The 21,642-nt window shown below is 41.0% G+C and overlaps 1 protein-coding gene across 7 annotated transcripts in view; it reads left to right on the top strand.

The window, feature by feature from the left end:
* The window catches only part of LOC306965348 (signal-induced proliferation-associated 1-like protein 2), a 134,490-nt gene that overhangs the window by 62,831 nt on the left and 50,017 nt on the right, over positions 1 to 21,642 (top strand). For all 7 annotated transcript variants that reach the window (XM_079559687.1, XM_079559691.1, XM_079559690.1 and 4 more), the window contains exons 5-9: positions 4,178 to 4,352; positions 4,846 to 4,949; positions 7,960 to 8,117; positions 9,467 to 10,043; positions 18,947 to 19,221. In XM_079559687.1, coding sequence (XP_079415813.1) covers positions 4,178 to 4,352; positions 4,846 to 4,949; positions 7,960 to 8,117; positions 9,467 to 10,043; positions 18,947 to 19,221 — 1,289 coding nt within the window. The remainder of the gene's footprint in view (positions 1 to 4,177; positions 4,353 to 4,845; positions 4,950 to 7,959; positions 8,118 to 9,466; positions 10,044 to 18,946; positions 19,222 to 21,642) is intronic.

Raw genomic sequence — 21,642 nt, 5'->3', positions numbered from 1 at the left:
ACTGTTGTGTAGAGCAAAAGGACACTGCTGTCTCCCTCAGGTGAAGCTCTCCGGAGGGAAGTTATGCCCCAATTTATTTCCTTCTTTATTTAGTAACTCCTATTATTGTACTTTTTTTGCCTCTGGAGCAAGTGGGAAGTCGCAAAATGTAGAGTATATATTCAGATGTCAGATATGCTTTCTACTATTTCCCCATTATGTCAGTTATATGGTAATAATGTGGCGTATATATTTCCGTTCTTGCGGTAATGGAAATAGCAAGGCACCATTCACATGTTATATTTCACTAAACTTTAAATATACTCCACATTACTGGAACTTCATTTAACATTGTTGTAAGGTTTCTTGCCACTTTGTCCAACTCTAGTGGATGCATAGTATTCACTAGAATATAGTGTGTTATTTTTTTTATTTTTTTTACATTTTTTGTAATTATTGTTTAAAATTTGAATGATCTAAAACGGGGTCCCCAACTGGCAGACCTGGGTCCAGATCCAGAACCTCCAGCGGCTTTTATCCGGACCCCAAAGCCTTTTCATCGTCTCAATATACTTAATTTCTAAGGCTGAATTAAAAATTATCTAAACAATTTGAAAAACATTGAAATAGATGTCTGTGTTAGCGCTCAGTCGTACATGGGTGGTCCATCTTCAATGAAGGTATTGAAATAAGATGGCAATATTTTTCATTCATAAATCAGGTCTGCTTTGTACATAGACAACCTCTGTTCATGTTTTAACCTGGACCCTAGACATATGTCGAAAGTTATGAAAGAAATATTTTTGGACCTTGAGCTGAATTAGTTAGGGACCCCATAGAGACAATTCTTAGTATCCCCTAACTTTTGAGTTGATTGAAAATTACATAAACCGAATGCCCTTGAATGAGCATCAGCAAAAACTGCAATATTCATGGACACGACCTACTATACTAAGGAGCAACAAGTCCTCACTGGTTGAAACAGGTTGTCTAAACTCATTTAGACGGACCGCGCCATGAGCCACACCTGCGGGTGCTCTGTCCCAGTTGTTACGTGTTTGCACCTTCTCAGACGGGGACAGATTCACCTCCAAAAGGCCAATCATGTTGTCCTTTCCTTCTGCCAGTCTGTTAAAGAGGTGAGCCAGGTCAAGTGAGCCCCATATAATCCAGGTCTAAACAAGAAAAAAAAAAAAAAAATGCATTGTGCCATTTCTGCAGGGCCCGACGCTATCATCACTTCCCATCACAACCTGGGCTCAGTTACCATGACGACCACCACGAGGGGGTTTAACCTGCGCGAGCCCGAAAAGTCAATGGCAATTTATTTTACTAGATTATATGTTACCTTTAACATCGGAGAAGATCTTTAGTTCAGATGTGTCGACCATGGTGTCGACCAAAGGTTAAATTTAAAATGTAAAGTGGAACGCAACAGGTAGAGCTCAAGAAGGAAGCCTTTTCTGCTATTTTTAACGGCCTTTAGCTACAAGCGGTTTGTGCTGGATTAAATATCACTCGATTTCAGTGACAGGACCAACGGCCGTTTGTGTTACAGAGATTCACAACGACAATGCTAGGGGCATTGGCCGCCAATGGTGCAGTACCTCCATATCGGGGCGGCAGAACAAGCTAGTTTTACATTGCATAGCATTGGACTTTATACACGTGCTAAACAACTGTAAAGTCTGGTCCCTTACTTTACTTTCTACAGCTAGATATTGCTCCTTTGATAACGCTGAGTTAGGCGCAAGTAAAGGGACCAGGCTGGTTTTCGTGAGAAACATTTTAGACTCATTGTATACTAATAAGGGCCGGACTGCTAGCATTGGAGTTGCCGAACTACATGTCAAGTCTACAGTGAAGATCCAGCCTTTATGCCCTTTTTCAGAACATGCTTCGTCAGAGCTGGGTAGGAGGAGTCTGTAAATCTGCCATGATTTCCCCCTCGAACGTAGTTATTATGGCAAACAGGGGGAGTGAGTAATGACTGTCTATTATTAATATGTCTATGGACAGGACATAGGGTTTGGAGGAAAATAACTTGGGGATGAGATGTGTGTGTGTATGTTGTATGCAATAATTATGTAGCAATAAGATAGTAATGTGTGTGGCAGCATGGTGGCTATATGCTTAGCACTCTCACATCATAGCAAGAAGGTCCTGGGTTTTGTCTCCTAGGTGGTGGGGCCTTTCTGTGCAGAGTTTGAATGTTTTTACTGTAAATGAGAACATCTTAAAACGTGCAATTAGCTAAAAACCCTGACAAGATCATGGCTGAAAATCCGGAGAGGGGTCCGCACAGTAGTCACTTACTCCTCCTAACAGGTAGCTTGGGTGAGCGGTGTGTGAGTGCGAGTATTTGGCCAGAGAGTCCATTGGTGCTGATCGGTGTTGCCGCACTTCTGTCAGTCTCGCTCAAGGGCAGCTTTTGAGGCTGTATTCAAAATTCGAAGGCAAAATGGGATTTGAATCACTGTGACGCGCTTAAAGAATACAATAATGTTTTGTTAGCACTGTCATTGTTTTTCATTGTGGTATGATGTGGTAGTGGAAGATTTGTCTTTTATTGTGCTGGATAAGCTGGGACATGTTTTCCCAATGAATGGTTATCCCATGCTGATTATAATTACCATGAGCAAAATTATGTCAATTATGTATTGTCTGACAAATTACCAAGCCCCTCTGCTTAAATTTATACTGGAAATGTCAACAAATGTTTTCCTCTCTAAAATTAGACATCTGTTTGTATTCAGAGGGGAACAATAACCAAAGGCGTATAGTATTATTTGTGGGACGCTGTAAAGCTTGTTAATAGTTTCTCAGCCACTGACAAACCACAATGAAGACTTTGCTTTGGGGAGAATCTCTTTTTGGATTGCTTTCTGTAGCGGACTTCTCTTCCCCGAGCCGCGGTTTGTCAGAGTATTTGTAATTCGCTCCACAGTTGTTAAGTAGCTCTTATTAGCCGAGGTTGATTTGTGCCCCGCTCAGAGCTTTACCTGGAGTTCAGAGAAACACAGGCAGCACAAAGGACTCGGAGGATCGAAACTTTTCTCCTATTAAAAAAAGATTGTAACACCAAGAACCACCGAAGGACTAACTGGGCTGTTTGATTGTCTAAGCCAGGACTTAATTATATTTAGATTGGTCACAGTCATGAATCAGAATAACAATCTGAACCAGTTGTTTTGTTTTACTTTTGTATTTGATCAAGTCATTCACCGAAGTCCATGGGAAAAAAGTACTGTATGGGAACGTTTTTTCCCATACAGTGTCTTTTTACACGTTTTTTCCATGGGAAAAAACGTGTAAAAAGACACATTTGGATCTGTTTTGTAGGTCTTGGCTTTCAAATTAAATACAATTTCAAACTCTGGCCTGTAGACTGTAAGCTCTCCAGTCGAGAAGCTTTTACATTGGGTAATGCCGAACTGGAGAAAATGTGCTTGGTTAAGGTGGGGGTTAAGAGGATAAAGGGGCTGGATGCAAGTTGGCCATTTTATACTCACTACTGCCACCTCAGGCCATATGTGTAACTGCACCTTCTATATTAAGCTCGTGCATGACGGCAATTCGGACCCGAAGTGACACCTTTTTAAGTGACAGTGCAGGATTTTAGAGGCAGTTGTGGTGAACAGGTCTGAGCTCATTCTACATATTAGGACATGGCTGAAACATGTAGGGGGAGGAAAATAATTAATTTTAACATTTTTGAACTCCCTATAATCGCTTTAAACTGGAGAAAACTACAGAAAGGTATCCTACGCCTGCTCCAGAGTTAAGAGATGAATCTATAAGCTGTAATGTGGAGTAGCGATAGGTTATACTGTAAGTACTCTTATAAACTTCTCTTAAGTGAAATGCACAGTTGGCTTTATGTGGTAATTTAATCAATTGGTAACTAACTAACATGCCTATAATAAATTAGACAATGGTTAGGATGTAACCTATACACTGCACTACTCATTTTTCCTTTAGATCACTCCACAACTGCTTTTAAGTAGCTGTTATGAGCACAGCTTGATATATCGTGTGCTGAAAACTCTCACACGGCCTCAGTGCTAGCTGCGATGTGATGGAGAGCTCTGTCCCTCCATTTTGCTGAGTGCCTAATGTACACTACACGCACCGGACTACAGGAAATGACACTTTAACGCTGAGTGTCTTGTGTATGTGCTTCCCTCTCTCTTTGCAGCTGAGTTTCCAACACAAAGTTGGCGTCCTCTACTGCAAGGCGGGACAGAGCACGGAGGAGGAGATGTACAACAACGAGAGCGCGGGACCGGCTCTGGAAGAGTTCCTGGATCTGCTCGGACAGAGGGTGCGGCTAAAAGGCTTCACCAAGTACAGAGCGCAGCTGGATAACAAGAGTAAGATACAACACGGCACTCTGAGAGACATTAGGGATAACGTCACGTCCTGGTCTGGTTTGAATCTGATAAAGCTTTAATCTTGTGATCCTGTTTTTTTTTTATATATATAACTCTGGCCAGACACACACGTCCAGTATCTGCTTTAAACTCTATAAAAACATTTGGTCCTGTTTGAAGTTTGAAGTTTTAGATGTAGTGCTGCAGGCTCTCTGTCAGCTCTCTTGGAAATTTAGCAAATGTAATGCACTACATACATACATGCAACCAGTGTTTCAAATGAGAAAAATAAAACGTTAACCTTTGAAGACATCATTTACTGCAAAGATCTGCATGTCTAGTTTCTATCTCCCTCAGGGTTAGATGAAGAAATTCTTTGAGTAATGCTCTTTCCATTTTTGAGCAACACTCGGGAAAAGGCTCCCCACTCTGCTGCTGTATATTTGACCACATTGTCCTGAAAAAGGCCCGTCTTCTCTCTCTTTTGTTCCAGCCGACTCCACTGGGACCCACTCGCTGTACACCACCTATAAGGACTACGAGCTGATGTTTCATGTGTCCACCATGCTCCCATACACTCCCAACAACAGACAGCAGGTCAGTACTCATCACTGCTATTCATTTATCACAGATGATATAAAGCCCTCAATGAGAAAAGGAAATTCTCGATTCATCTCTGTCTCCTACATTGTATTGTGCTTGGAGACGCTTATCCCACCTTTTCTATTTTGAGTGCTTAGAGTCGAGCGCTAGACATTTTTCCGCAATAGTTGTCAGGTTGAATGTTTTCTGCTCAGAATATTGACAACCAGCTTTTATTGGTTGGTTCTGCTGCCACCTTTTAATAGTCTATTGTTATGTTTTTTTTATCGACTCAGTTCATTGGACTTGACAGTATGGCATGAAAGTGGGTAAAGAGTAGGGGGAGACATAGAAATTGCCAAACGTTGAGGGCGGCACATGTACACATGTGATGTACTATAAACCCCTTGTCAAGCCTGCTGCACTTAATGGTAACAATAAGCTGTGAGTGGCACAGGGGTTAGCGCTGAGAGCAGGAAAGTCCTTGGTTTGATTTCTGGTTGATCTGGAGAGGTTTCCTTAGGGTTCTCTTGTTTACTCTTATATAAGCATGTACAATAGTGTCCCGTCTGGGGTCAGGCCTTTCCAAAATAGAGAGTGACATCCCAGTCCCCTGTATAAAAAGTTTCCTAGTTAAGGGACAAATAAATCTGCTTTCTTTGATGCTAAAAGTGTTTACTCTTTTGTAAACAGACACAGGAGATGGTTACTGAAAATGCATTAGTGTGAAGTAAAGCTGAACCCAATTTTGAGTAAAATCTTATGAGGACACACAGTTCAATAAATCTGGGTGTGTTAGCAAAGACCTGTCTGGGAGAGTGGCAATTATCCCCACTACTGGTTTGTAATGGCGAGTGCGGTGAGATGTACTGCGGTGTTTTTCAAGAAGGCCTGGATACTATTCATCATAGCAGCGCGTGTGAGAGTGTTTTGCCACTTTAGGTACAAATCTCAAGGGTCCACTACAGCTCTGCATTGATGCTGAGGCCTTTGTCTAATGCTGCTAATGTGTTCTTGAGTAGCTCCTATTTTTCGGATATCAATAAATTCAAGCCGGGCTCCTGCCAATCCTCCCCGGTGGCTCGTTCTGCCACAGTAATGACCTATCAGCACAAAGTACAGAGTTCACCAGCATTGCCATAGAAACTGTACCCCTCCAAAGCTTTTTAATCAATGCTTCCCCAGGGGCCGGACCTGGAGTTGGCTTTAGATGAGCTTTTGTGTCTGTCTGTCTGCACTAACAAGTGGAATTAAGTGAAGCTAATGGGAGACTGCCAAGCTATAGCCGGATACAGGGATATTACAGTTGTTTCAACAGTGGAGCCTCAAATTGGCTAATATTGGAGTTAATTTGGACTGCATCTAGACAGCAGTACCAAGTTGGCGACTCATAGTAGCATTGGATTCAAAAGTTTCAGTAGTCGTATGTACTTGGTTGTTTTGATACTCATTCATTGCTCTGCAATTCACTCTGCAAATGCGATTAAGATAGGAGAGTTAAGGGGAGGAGTTAACCTTACCATAAGCTCCACCTTGTTGATATCCTAAAACAAGGGTCACAAGCCTTTTTTGAGCTGCGTTGAAGCGTTCATGGGGCTCATTTATCAGGACAGGTGCTAAATAGTGAGTGCAAATAAGCATATAGATATTTGTTGATTGTATTCCAATATTTGGGCAACAAATCTTAGTTGAAAGTAAATGACACAATGCAGTGTAACTGTAGAATTGGGAAAATTATCAAAATGTTACTCATTTTGTACACGAGCAAGCGCTTGGTAAATGGGCCCAAAAGCTCCAAAGGGCACCCAGATACCCACGGTCATTGGGTTGGTGGCACTAAACCCTGGCCATATCAATAGACAATTGTTCTGCCTGGGTGGAGTATCTGCTCTACCACCTCTTTACTCTGAACAGGTATCTGCTTGTGAACTGGCTATTGTGCCACTTCTGGGTGCGTCTCATTAATGTGATAATGTGCCCATTGTTTTTTTTAGGGCAGGAGGAGGCTACTGTAGATAGAGGCCAGACAGAGTAGTTATAGGAGTATTTGTAGTTGAAATAGGAGTCTAAAAGTAAGGTAGTGGGAGTAGCTGTAGTTGATGTAGTCATATAGTGTAAGATGATTGAACTAAAGGGTCAATAATACGTCTTGTGCATTGAAAACATCTTCGACTGCATTTGGATTTTCCTCCACACTCTTCTATTGTATCTGAGCAGGACAGTGGGAGATTTTAATTTAATCCGTGGAGTCTAATCTTCCCATAGGCTCTCATCTCGTCATCCTCTCCAATTCACCTCTTAGCCTCCTAATCCGGCTTGTTTGGCCCTCTCCTTGATCCTTGCTGACAGCTTCATTGCGGGCGGAGAGCGGGGTTAACTAACGGCAACAAAACAACAATACAAGCAGTCAGCTGAGGTGATAGTGTAAGGCGAAGTCAACGGGGAAAATAAAAGGCTCTTTTATCTTCGACACAAGGGCCGCACAATATATCGTGAATTCAGTAGTGCTGTCATGCATGTCATGTTTTTCTATAAACAGGTACTTTGTGTCTGCAATAGGTTAACATTATATTGTCATTGTAAAGGTCTGTTACTGCATAGCTATTATGTACTGTATGGCATGCTTTTTATTGTACAAAGCTCAATAAATCAGGCCAGAAATGAGATATTGAAACATCCTTCTGAATAAAGCATCCTTCTAAAAGGTAGATACATAGAAGATACATCTATGGAGAAACAGTGACTCTGAAAGTTTATATATGAATAGTGCATACTGGCCCAAAAGCTGAATAAGCTTAGCCTGTAGTGTCCCCCCTTAAATTCCCAACCCTTCTGAAGACATCATAGTAAAACAAATACTACTGTCTGTTCTAAGCTGTAATTTGATATAGGATAAAACCATTACATAGATAAGCACATTCTTTAGTGGCTCGGGGAATCTTTACTACTCTCTCTTTCCTACATTGCCTGTTCTATATTACATTACATCATGTGACTAACTGCATCAATCTGTGTGGCTTTACAGTTGTTACGGAAGCGGCACATCGGGAACGACATTGTCACCATCGTGTTCCAGGAGCCCGGGGCGCTTCCTTTCACTCCCAAAAACATCCGATCGCATTTCCAGCACGTGTTTGTCATTGTCAAAGTCCACAGCCCCTGCACCGAGAACGTCTGCTACAGGTAAACGCTATGAGCATGCTAACCAGATTTGTAAAAAAAAAAAAAAAAAAAAGATGGAGTCAGTTAGATAAACCTTTGTTAATATTTTCTACATGACAAATTAACAAAGCTTTTCTAATCCATTTATTAGCACCTTCTTAGATGCTGTATGTGTTGCCATAGTAACACTGCTCACTGTCCTTGTGTCAAGGATAAGGTTAGGGAAATGCTATTCCTACCATTATAGGAATAGGCCACCGTTTTTACATACTGAGATATGTTCTTACCTCACTTTAGCCGAGTTAATATATCCCCGTCTGGTCTTTGTCCGTGCGCTCTGTCAGGCAAACGGAGCACATACGCAGCCTCTCCCACATGTCATATAGCTCCAAAAAAGCTCACAATAGAAGCTACCAAGCTCTTCCACGTGTTCCCTATTTAAATAAAGTTACGTGAAGTGTTTTCATGCGAAGTATATTTACACAGAAATGTAACATGTCGATTTTATAAGCAGATAAAAAGTGGTACTATATTGTGAGGCGTAATGATACGAGCTTGGTAGCTTCTATCGTGAGCTTTTTTGGAGCTATATGACATGTGGGAGAGGCTGCGTATGTGCTCCGTTTGCGTGACAGAGTGCACGGACAAAGACCAGACAGGGATATATTAACTCGGCTAAAGTGAAGTAAGAACATATCTCGGTATGTAAAAACGGTGGCCTATTCCTTTAATGTATTCATGTTGGATCAATAACATTAATTGCTATGTTTTTATAAATGATTAACAAATGTCAAAAGAATGATGCCTAAATGTGTTATTGGTAAAGTGTTGCCCATAAAATAATAGTATAAAAATTACTAGGGCAGTGCTGTGGGATATTAAAGAAATGAAAGACAATTTGATAAGCGAGTCTTTTGATGTGTCTTGTTCAAAACGTTTCCCTGCAATGAAATGGCGTCATGTGAACTTTTAAGAGCACTTAATTTGAAAGAACAAAAAAAAAAAAATCGCCTGCTGGGTGCTAACTGCAGTTTCTCGACTTCACAAAGACGCAGGAATCGTGGGGCTCTTTTGATGTGCTTCCTCGGTGACGTTACACTTATTATCTTCACAGACACCTCAAAAGTAATGATTTAAAGCACTCGCCTTCGGTGGGTAAAAAGTTTGAGCGGCTCTTTTATTGTATAGAGAAAAGGTTATCAAGTTTAGCGGGAGCTATTTCCCTGAGCGACGTGCTGCTTCGAACTTAAAAGGTCCATTTAACTTGCGGTTCAATACTTCACTTCTTTTATTGTCTCGCTGTTCTCACATCCTAAGTGCTTGTTTTGATTTATCGATTTTTTTCTTTTTTTTTTGCTTCTCACCTCAAGCGTGGCTGTCTCCAGATCTAAGGACGTGCCTCCCTTCGGCCCTCCCATCCCCAAATCTGTGACTTTCCCCAAATCAGCAGTTTTCAGGGACTTTTTACTCGCCAAGGTCATCAACGGCGAAAACGCGGCCCACAAATCGGAAAAGTTCAGAGCCATGGCCACCCGGACGCGGCAGGAATACCTGAAAGACCTGGCTGAAAACTTTGTCAGCACCACTACCATCGACGCCGCTGTGAAATTCAGCTTCATAACTCTAGGAGCCAAGAAGAAGGAGAAGGTCAAGCCGAGGAAGGACGCGCATCTCCTCAGCGTTGGGGCGGTCACTTGGAGCGTCCGAGCGAGGGACTTCGGCCAGTCCATGGATGCCGATTGCTTGCTGGGGATTTCGAATGAGTTTATTGTGCTCATAGAAGAGGAGTCTAAAAACGTGATCTTCAACTGCTCGTGTCGGGATGTGATTGGCTGGACTTCTGGGATTATGAGCATCAAGATCTTCTACGAGAGAGGAGAATGCATCCTCCTGTCGGCCCATGACAACTGCGGAGAGGACATCAGGGAGATGGTGCAGAGACTAGAGGTAAGACCAGTTGAAGCAATGTTTGGTAATGAAGTTTTAACTGTTCTAATCAGGCAAAACCCTCTACTTGCTTACTCTACTTGATCGTCAAATAGTTATTCAAATCCAATGCATGGATTGGTGACTCCTTTCTGTCCTAGCTTGTCTAGCATTAGCTTCTTCATTATTAAAGCAGTACTAAGTAACTTGTTTACCTTAATAAATCCTTTTCGTAGTCCCTCTGGTGCTATTGGGATAATTGGGAGGTCTTTCATCTCCCCCTGGTGTCTCTGGCCAGAAAACCACCGGGTAGGAGTCACCAATACACACTAATGGAATCACAAAAAGAAGCTAACAGGCTAATGGGCAAAGCTAACTGCGGGCTAGCGCCACTTAAACAGTATTTACAGCCAAGTTTGAGTGAAAAAAATTATCTCCATTGTGTAATTGGATGTACAATATCCCTCTGTCCCTTTGTCTTTTCTGTCAGCGTAGTATTTACTCTCACGGACAATTAATGAGTAAAAAAACGCAACATCCTACCACACCTGGAGTGGCACTTATGGCCTTTAGGGGCATGAGTTACTTAGTACTGCTTTAACTATGAACTGGTCCACGCTATTTTGATACTTGCTAACCTAACTACCGCAAAACCTTATGCATGGCAAGGTGTGGGTGACATGCCCAAAAATGTTTTAGCTTAGATCACAGTCTTGACTTCATTATGACTCATGTGCACTGAGAGTTTCTAAGTACCACGGTCTTTCATTCACTCTTCTTTTATTTAAGCTGCTTGGTTTCAAATTGTTCAGTTGATAGTAAACAAAACAAGAAAGAAACAAATATGATGCCAAAAAGGAGTAGGCAGAGGCTTGAAGCTTATTAGTGCCTACGCCTTTTCATGCTGACATATTTTTCAAAAAGTCAAAAAGGCACTTGACATTAACATTACATTAACACAATATACTGTAGCATATCTTTTGTTAGAAACTTCTTGTACTTCTTTCCTCAGCCTTGTTTTGATGTAATATTTTTCATTTCAGTCAGAGCTCGAGGCTGCAGACTTTACTAAATGAACATTTTAGTGTTACTTTCTTTTTTGTTGCACACTTTGGGTTAACGGCTCACTGCCACCAAATACACTGTCAAACATCACTTTGGACGACTGACTTTGGAGGGGATGGCAAAATACTTTCATGTTTATTATGTACATGAGGATTGGGAGTTGGAAATATTACTAATAAATAAGAGCAACACACATTAGGAATGTACGCACACGGTAAAGCTTACTATTGAATAACCCCCTCAAAACAGAACACAATATATACGTGTTAATTATTTTAATGCAGACTGTAGAGTGCAGACATAGCATCATCATATCTTATCCGGCTTATAGTAGGACTCATGATCAGACACACCCGGGTGTCGTCATGTGCATGAGTTGAACAATAATTGTGTATCCTACTTATTTCAAAGGGAAACACTCAGTTGCATGTTGTCATATAAATTCCCCTATAAACCCACAATGGTTAACGTTACGCTAACACACACGCACTGCCCAGACATTTCAGTGGTAATGTTTGCCTTTAGCGCAAATGGAGCATTGAAGCATTTTCCAATTCTGCGGCCTCTCTGTGGTAAAACAATGCATTTTACTGATATTACTTTTGCCCATTCCGGCTTTACTGCTCACCACAGGCTGTTATTTTATTTGCTTCATTATCTGTTGGTTGCTTAACGTCAATCTGACAACATGCAACCATAGCCTTGTGTTGTTCCTTTGTTTCTTGTTCTTGTAGAGCCCTGAGATAAAAAACTAAGCTATTTGATTAATCACCGTACTGTCATAGGTGTTGTTTCCCCACTGCCTCTCTTCTTTACTCCCTGTGTTCACATCTCTGATATTATATCTGCAACATCCTATAATTACCTAAGTCAGTGCCCTCAGCCAGTTAGAAGCCTTGTTCCAAAAAACAAACAAAAAACAGAGAGAATTATATTTTTTCCTGAAACCTTAAATTTCACTTTGGCAATCATCCTAAGAGGCTTACAACCTCTTTTTCAACATTACATATTAAATTGTACTCTTTTTTTTCCTTCTCCATCCTACTTTGACCTCGGCTTCGACCACCTGACACATGTTTATTTTTAGCATTGTTTGTGTGTGCATACGTGTCCTATGCAGGCGAAATTCAACAGCTACAGCTACAGCTACTGCAGAGAGCTACATGATCTACTTATTCAAAAGAAATACACTAAAAAGCTACTTATGCCCGACTGATTATTAACCAAGATGATATTTATACTATATTTTCTTCCTCTTAATACATTACTTTATTTGCCATTATTGTGCTCCAAATGACTGATGATTTATGAACACAATCTGGAACGAAACGATGCAAAAAATATTGTTCCCTTTTATTTTGCACCTGGATATAAAAAATCCCTGTGCAGTGAGAGGATTAACTGGCCCTCCCGTCGGCAGCTTTCTTTGGCTCATCGCACATAATCAGACCAGGTTTACAGCCAGCAGTTTAGGTCATTGTCAAACTGATGTTATCTAAGTGTTAGTCCCTTTTATGAACGAGCCAAAGCAATTTCATCAAAGCCAGACACTTTATTTGATAGAGGGATTAAAGCTCCATTCTGAAACCATTGGGGGGTGTTGAATGGGTGCAGGTAAGGCAATGGCAGCTTAAAACGGGTCACCAACCCAGTTTTTAAAGGAGATAAAATGAAAAAGTGAGACTTTTTTGGGTCTGACGGACTAAGAATAGAGACGACATGCCCTAAGACTGCTTGAGCTACCCACTTACTTCAAAGTCCTCATTCTTTTTCTCATCTAAAATGGCCAAGCGCTGCAACACTATTTCGGGGTTAGTTGGTGTAAAATGGGTCATAAAAGCACAGGTTTTTGCAGGGCACTCGTCTGGGACAGAGTGCTTAAGGGAAGAGCTGAGGTCAAGAGAGACTTGTGCTTGGATTATATAATGATGTCGGTGCCCTTTTAGAGTATTCACACGCAATACTGAAGAGTAAGTATATAAACAGTGAAAATAATCATGGATGCTTTTGTAAGTCAGTTTTCAGTCCTACAGAAGGTTTCCATCGTAGGCAAAACTTCTTAAGCCATCAACTCTACAGGGTTGTCTTAGTGTTGAGGATGTTTCGCCTATCACCTCAAGAGGCTTCGTCAGCAACTAATGGTCTTTGGCAGCAAGCTAAACATAGACAACAATTTAGTAGGAATATAGCCTTTATTGCATACTGAGCCAATGTGTCAATAACTGTATGTATGTACCAATGACTGTAGATATAAGATGGTCCGTTGCTTAGGTTTTCTCAACGGACCATCTTATATCTACAGATATCCACATATTTATTTATTTGAGAGATAAAGGAGGAACAATGCTTATTAATGAACATTTAACAAATTATATGCCAGATATTAGTCTTGGGCTAATTTTCATCTGCAGACCCCCTGGCAAGTTGAAAACATAAAAACACTCCCACAGGTGAGAGTAGCTATGATTAAAGCGGAGGAGCCGGGCCAAACTGAACTCCTCCATGTGGTCTTTATCTGGGCTGCGGACTGAGCTGAACATTAGTTCGCTGACGAAGCCTTTTGGATGAGAGGCGAAACATTCGAGACTTCAACTACAGAGCACAGACGATGACTCAAGAACCTTCATTGAAGATGGACAACTCCTGTACGACTGAGAGCCTACACAGACATAAAAAACCTCTGATGAAACCTTTGAGGCAGAACGTCTTCAACACTAAAACAACCCTGTACAGATGATTGCCTGAAAATACGTGTACAAATGTATAAGAGCACATTAAGAAGTGCCATGTTAATCAAAATCGGGAATAACCACACTGTGCCTTACCAGCTCTGATTGAGCACCTAGAATAAATTGGAGATCTACTACCACAATACTTTTTCATTCATCACATTTTTTCTCTGAATTCCAGAATTTTAATAATAACAAGAATGCTAGTTTTGCTTTATTCTAGCTCAAATGTACAGTTTATCTTGGCTACTTCTCCTAAAGCCACATATTATGTTCAGATACCAGTATATTCTCTCCATTCCTGAACTCCCTCTCCTCGTCTTTTCCTTGTCTTCTCTCGCTCTTTTGTGTGTTGCATTTCAAAGATACTTAGGCACAAGGAAGACTAAAACTAGACGTTTGAATAGCAAGATATCTTAAAACGCCGCTGAAGACCATTTGAATAATTAATCCTAACACAGCTGTCAGTCACTTTGCACTTCTTTTATCCAGGAAAGGACAGTGCCGGATATATTAACATTTGTGATTAGCCAAAGGACATCACTTCCTCATTCGCTATGCTAATCTGCACTCACACTCTCTAGCGACTTACCGCAGGGGGATTTGCGGAGAATATCTCACACGCAAGGCTAGTGCAAAAGTATTAATAAGTGTCTGATTGTGTTACTGGCACATTGGGTACCGTAGCTGACCACGCACTCTATACTATGTCCCGAAGGTGTCTGTGTTTTTGCAGTCTGGAGATTGGGTGCTCTCGTGTTTCATTGGAGGGATTTACAGGCTGCTCGACTTGTGATGTAATGCGAACTGTTGACTGGCCATAGCAGCAGCCGAAAGATTGTGAGAGCAGTGAGAGCATAGGGCTAAAAGCTAATGGCTGAGTGGTCCCGGTGCAGTCTCCTGGGTGTTGCTGCTGTGGAGTTGGATGGATACGTGTTTAGCTTTAAAAGACAAACCTCCCCGGCTGCATTCGGTGTGAAGGCTATTTTTGTTTAGTGGAAATGGTGCCATTTAGTTTCTGATGCAACATGGAAGATGACACAATGGGCATGAAAGTCTTACGTAATGTAGCTACCTTGGTTACCTTTGAGTTTGTTACATGAACACACACGTATACAGCATGCTTGGATCATATATGCCTTTTTGCCTTTTGCTGCTTTCTTTTAAATCTAAATGGACCGTAAATGTGTCTGTTCTGAATGAAAGAATATATGTGATTTGCAGATTTGCTGACATTCTATGACACAACAAAATACAACCTTGTTCTGTGTAGGCTGCAACAAATTATTATTTTAGTGTCCATTAATCTGGTGAAAGTTTTATTATTTGTTAATCATTTGACAGGAAAAAAAAAACACCTTCTTAAAGGGATATTTCAGGATTTTTGACACAGGGCCTCAATTCCTAGTTATCCACAGTGTTGTTGATTTCCTGGAGATATATTTTTAATTCATGCAGTTCTTATATTTCAAGAGTTTGGTGGTGCTAGGCTAGTGCTAGGCTAGCGCATGTCTATGGTAACTAGTAGCCTGCATTAAAAACCTCTTCAAAATCATCGGGTTGTCCTCCAAACTTTGACATATCTGATGTGTAGAAAGCTCCTTTGTGAATTCCACGTGTAGTAATGCCGGCCGCAGGTAAAAAAAAAACTACTGCAGATCTGGTAACCTAGCAGATCACTTCGCCGCTGCATAGCTTGCAACCAGGAAGCTGATGCTGCTCAAATATAAGTTCTTTTAAATGCAAAATTATATATAAAAAATGATTCAGTCAACAGAGACATTTATATGGTTAGTCTGGTGTTATAAGTGATTTGCCTCAGGTGCACTGTGCTTGGGTCAGACTGTTTTTAATGCAGGCTACTAGTTACCATAGACATGCGCTAGCCTAGCACTAGCATCACTAAACTCTTCAAATATAAGGACTGCATGAATTTAAAGAATATATCTCCAGAAATCAACAACACTCTGGGTAACTAGGAAATGAGGCCCTGTGTCAAAAATCCTGAACCATCCCTTCAAAGAAAGATGGATTTTTTTGTTGAGCACTTTCAGATAAATGAAGTTTTTCATCAAAAACACAACATTTCCTGTTTCCTTTGTAACTTTAATGTAATTCTTGCCTGTCTGAGTGATTACAACTTATTTTCTCAGCACATGACAATCCTTTAATTACTAAATTAGTTGATATTATTTCAATTATTGATTAGTAGCAATTAATCTTAATCTTAATAAAGTTGTTTCAGCCCTAGTTCCATGTTCTAGCTCTGGGTGCTTTACCGTTATTATTGATTTAAGATTTGTCTGCAATTGGGAAGAGCTTTTGCAGTTATCTTGTCTTAACCCAGGAAGAGCATCTGGTAGAAACTACCCAAAAACATTCATGGGAAAAAAATAAGCAACATGTGTTGATGTATAAGACTAAGCCAGGATGAAAATAAAAGGTTTATAATTAACAAGAACTGCATGGACTTGATGTCCCTATTTTAAGGAAGAACTAGTTAACATATCTGTAGCCACCGTCCGAATGAATGATGTTGTTTTGTCTGCATTTCCGAGGGTGATTTACAACTCAAAAGGAGTTGCTGGATCCCTTACATTTCTCTTCCTGGTCAATGATAAACCTTTTGAAAAGCCCAAACACTCGGCTCAAAGGGACTAAAACCCCTGAGATCCAGTGTCGGCTCCTCTTCTTTGAGTGTAAGTGGACTGACACACTGTTTTGTCAACATACGGAGACAAGTTTCAAAAGCCGGGATCAGCCGCGTCTAAACCACTCATCACTGCCGCTGCTTTAAAAGGGTGAAGGACAGTCCATCTGCCTGTCACATATACATTTTAGTGCGATCTTTGAAATAAAGTTGTGAAAAGCAGAAAGCAAGGCCATGTGACAGCCTCATAAGGCTATATTCTGGTCCTGGTGAATGAAAGGCCAGAATGCTATGATACAAAACAGCACTAAACAAAGGCGAAAACGTAACTAAATCAGGAAAATTGTTGATTGTGTTATTCTGACATTATGCCATCAAATTCTACAACCCCCTGAATGCAAACCCTCCTATCAAAAAGTTGAAACTCGGAAAGACAGTTGGAAGTGTGGAAATGCGGCGTGAAGCATATTACGGCCACTCAGAGGAGCCCCGGACACTTTACTGCCCCATACGGAGAGACTAAAAGCTGCTAATGAAGGCTTTTAAGAGGCCATTATTTGGGGCTAATGAATTTCAGAGACAGGGCAGTTTGATTTAATGGTCCTAATGTCTGGAAACGTCTTTGTTTCACTCTCAGGTTTAGGACTCCGAGTGAGTTGGACTTTGCATTTTGGGAACGTAAACCCAGAAAAGTCATGAACAAACTTTTTTTTATTTCCTGGTTCAAAAACAAGCCTGTGAAGTTTGATAATCACAGTATAAGACTGAAACTCTATAGTGCGCTGTACCTCACCACTAGAAAGTCCCATAACCTTCTGCCCACTATTCGACTTAGATAGATACTTGTATAAATAAAATAGTATGTAGTTTTCTTTCATTTAATTCCATAATATCCAAAAACACAGCACAAAATCCTGTCCCTTTGCGCGTCACATGTGCAGAAAACTCACTACTTCCCACAGTCTGTTATTGTGAGAAGTCACTCAATATGTGTCCATCACAGTGATCTGACCTCCTCTGTCTCTCTTCCCTCTCTTTCCCTTCTCACCCGTCTCTCCCCTCTCACCCCTCTCTCTCCCCCTCACAGTGGGGTAGAATTTCTGCCCGTGTGAGAATCTGGTGTTGTGTTGACAAGCCCATAGCCTCAGTAATGTGTCCCTGAAGCCAGCTGCCACTCTGCGCAAATGGAGTCAGTCACCCACAACTGAACCAGGACTAATCCGATGGGTGATTAAAGCCCATTCGATGCACCGCGTAGCTTTTTTTTTCCAGCGGTTGCCACGATAATAAAGCCTAGGAGGGAGCCTGTCCACTGCTGTTGACTGTAACCCACCTCACATATTAAGGTGTACATGGTAGGAGACCACACGGGCACAGTTTTGTATTTATCGCTGCGGTTTGAACTCAGACTGAACTTGAACTTGAACTGCATTAAAGGGATTATGCCAAAGCCAATGTGTAGTAAACTCGGTCAGATGACTAAATTGAAAGGATGCACAAAGGATTGAACTTTAACTTGTAGTAGCGTAACATCTGGCTGTGTTTGGCTTTGTTGCATACGCACCACAGACAGGAAGCAGTATCTACGAAAGTCATTCAAGAACACTTTGCGCCGATTTATTTTTTTGAACTATGGCTATTTCCAGTGTAAACAAGAGGTTATTCATACAGTTTTATTTATGTTATGAAAATTATGAAATAAAATTAATAATAATAATAATAAAGATGCATGGTTTTATATAACACTTTTCTGGACACTCAAAGACGCTTTACATTGCATTATTCATTCACTCCATATAAGGTGGTGGCAAGCTACTATTGTAGCCACAGCTGCCCTAGGGTAGACTGATTGCAACCCATCAGCACCATTGGCCCCTCCGACCACCACCAATCACTCACTCACTCACTCACTACATTCACCCAGGCTTCCTGGTGTTGCCAAACTGTCTCCCATCCAAGTACCGACCAGGCCCTGCTTAGTTTCCAAGGTCTGACGGGATCAGGCAGAGCAAAGCCACAGCCTCTTGCCCCCCTCCTGAACCGAGTGCATTTTTTCCAGTTAGATGTTACCCAAATGATCTAGAAGCTTCTCAGTGTAGTTCCTCATTTGAAATCTAAGACCTTTTTTTGTGTCACTTTTTTGTGGCTTTTTTGTTTCATTGCTTTTTGTCAAGTTTTTGCCTTGTTTTCATGTTACTTTTTTTTTCTCTGCGTTTTCATCACTATTTTGAGGTTTTGAGGTTTTGGGTAAAGCCAAACCGGAGAAAATGTGCTCGGTTCAGGTGAGGGAAGACATTAAACAAAAAACAACAATATTTGGGGGTTTTGTGCCTTGATCATTTGCATTACACTATTCTGAAGACCATTTTGACCATCTAAAAAAAAGACGTACATACTCTTGAAAAACAGGGTTGTAAGTCTAAACATTTTACAAAATAACTGAAGCTGCATTCATATTTTGTTTGTTCTCTCTTTTCCAGATTGCGACTCGTGGCTGTGAGACGTTTGAGATGACTCTGAGGAGGAACAGTTTGGGTCAGCTGGGTTTCCACGTGAACTTCGAGGGCATCGTGGCGGACGTGGAGCCCTTTGGCTTTGCCTGGAAAGCCGGGCTGCGGCAGGGCAGCAGACTGGTGGAGATCTGTAAAGTGGCTGTGGCGACTCTCACTCACGAGCAGATGATAGACCTCCTACGGACATCCATCTCTGTCAAAGTGGTCATCATCCATCCGCACGAGGACGGGACACCGAGAAGGTAACGCTGCTTTATATGGGACATGCATTATGTTGAAAATTATGTACTGCAATAATGAACGGAAATGTGCTTTTTGGTAAGGAAAATGTGTGATGATCTATTTTACCACTAGTATTATGCATTTTGCATGACTGAATGCCTTCTGGGCCTGAATGAGAGCTTATTAACAATTTCTGACATACTATAACTTCACCCTTTAAAGCAGTACTAAGTAACTCATGTCCCCAGAGGCCATAAGCGCCACTGCAGGTGTCTTAGCATGTTACTTATAATTATATTTATTAGTTGTCCATGAGAGTAAATACTACGCTGACAGAAAAGACAAAGGGAGAGAGGGATATTGTACATCCAATTACGCAATGGAGATAATGTTTTTCTCTCAAATACTGTTTAAGTGGCGCTAGCCCACAGTTAGCTTTTCCCGTTAGCCTGCTAGCTTCTTCTTCGTGATTCCATTTGTGTGTATTGCGCCTCTGGATCGGTGCAGGAAGCTGCACACCAGGTTGAGATGAAAGACCCCCAATCATCAACTACTGCTTTAAAACCTCAACAGAATATTAAACCAGACATTTCTTCAGAATTTAGTTTTTAGATACACTACCGCTCAAAAGTTTGGGGTCACTTATTTTTTTTTTTGTGATCAAGTTTTTATTGAGTTGTGCATGTTATCAGGTTTACATACCAATTCCATATGCAGCACAATTTTTAAAATATTTTTTCCCCCTCACCCTTTGTGATAATGGGTCTTTTGGTATGAGCAGTTATGCACAATACATGTTCAAATGTCCTTATTTTTGACAGAAAAACACTGCTTTTTTCAATGAGGATTGCGTTAAATTAGTCTAGACATTGTAGCAACATCATTGTAGCTGGAAACGGGTGGGTTTTTTTTTAGTGGAATACCTACATAGGTGCATACGTACATAGGTGCATTTCCAGCAACCATCGCTCGTGTTCTAATGGTACATTGTGTTAGCTAATCGTGTTTGAAGGTAATTGATGATTAAACCCTAGTGCAATTATGCTAGCACTGCTGAAGCACCTTCACCTTTGAGCGGTAGTGTACATGGGAAAAGGAAACATGTCCATTGTCTGGTCATTAGTGTTTCTCATTCATAGTAATCTCTGTAGATTATTTGCCTTAAAGATGTCAAATAAGTGAAATCTTAGTTATTTTCAGTCTACTCCAGGGCAGCTTTGGCTACATACATACTGTAGCATTCCACCACCGAGTGAATTGTTCATGGGACCTGTCTGTGAAAAGCGCTTTACAAGTAAAACTTCCCATCCCATTGTGCGGCACTTGGTTTTTCTCCCATCATTTGAAAATCAATGTGCGAATTACATCTTTAGTTTTGTGCACAAGTTATTCTGTGGGACAATAAAACAGAAGCCTTTCCCGTTTTCTTTCTGCAACAAATTAAGACATCCAGACGCTGCCATTGTGAGCCATAAAACAGGTGTCTCGAACCCCATGAAATTGTTGTAGTTTTCTCACTTTTTGCGCAGCTGGGAGAAATTAGCCTGACATTTTGCTCTTATATTTTGGCTTATTAACATAAAGAAATGCTTACACACCTTTTTTCTGTTGCACCTGCATTATGTTCCTGCTCTGATTTCTCTGGAGAGGGACGTTTGCTTTGTATCAGTATGGCTTTGTTGTTAGCAAAAAGAAGAAAAAAAACCTCCAGCGGTGCTATAGACACACACAGACACGTACACACTTCTAGTCAGTCAGCAATCCTGCTAATGATAATGAGAAGCGTTTTGATTAATGGCTCAACTCCTGCTGCCATTGTCTGACAGCTCACATTTGGAGATTGCTTTTTTTCCCCGCACAATCTCCTATTCAGCAATTAGTAAGGGAGTGTCGGCTTTATGATTGAAGGGAGACTCCCGTGATAATAAATAGACAACTTTGAAATGACTCCTTTGTGTGCAGAGGCGCTTAAAGGATGGCCCCGCGCGAAAGCCCTGTAAACCACATGTGCCTGCGCGGTGCGTTCGAGCGACAGACAGAGCTGGGAAATCGCATCCATCACTCTCTCGCGCGCATATTTATGACATCTTTGTTTGGTCGGTGATTCAGACTGGCAGATTTGAGTGTTGGCAAATGCGGTCTTCGCACTTACAAATTGTCAAAGTAGAATAACAGAAAATAACACGTCAAAAGCTGCTTGCTGTGGGAGGGTAGAAGCCTGGTTAGCCAACTTTATTTCTTTGTGAATATGAGTAGCACTTATCAAGGAACATAACAAGGAGATCATTTATTTGACATTGAAACTAGATGGGTGACAATCAACAAGCAGTGGGTGTCGAGTTTGTAACTGCAATATGCCTAAGTTTGTAAAAAATGAAAATAATGGGAGTTCATTATAGTATGTGAGCATTTTATCCTACATTTTGATGTGTAAGAAGAGG

Source organism: Gobius niger (assembly GCF_951799975.1).
Source record: "Gobius niger genome assembly, chromosome: 7".
Lineage (NCBI taxonomy): Eukaryota > Metazoa > Chordata > Actinopteri > Gobiiformes > Gobiidae > Gobius > Gobius niger.
The sequence above is the reverse complement of the archived record's forward strand: the minus strand, read 5'-3'. Positions and strand labels throughout refer to the sequence as shown.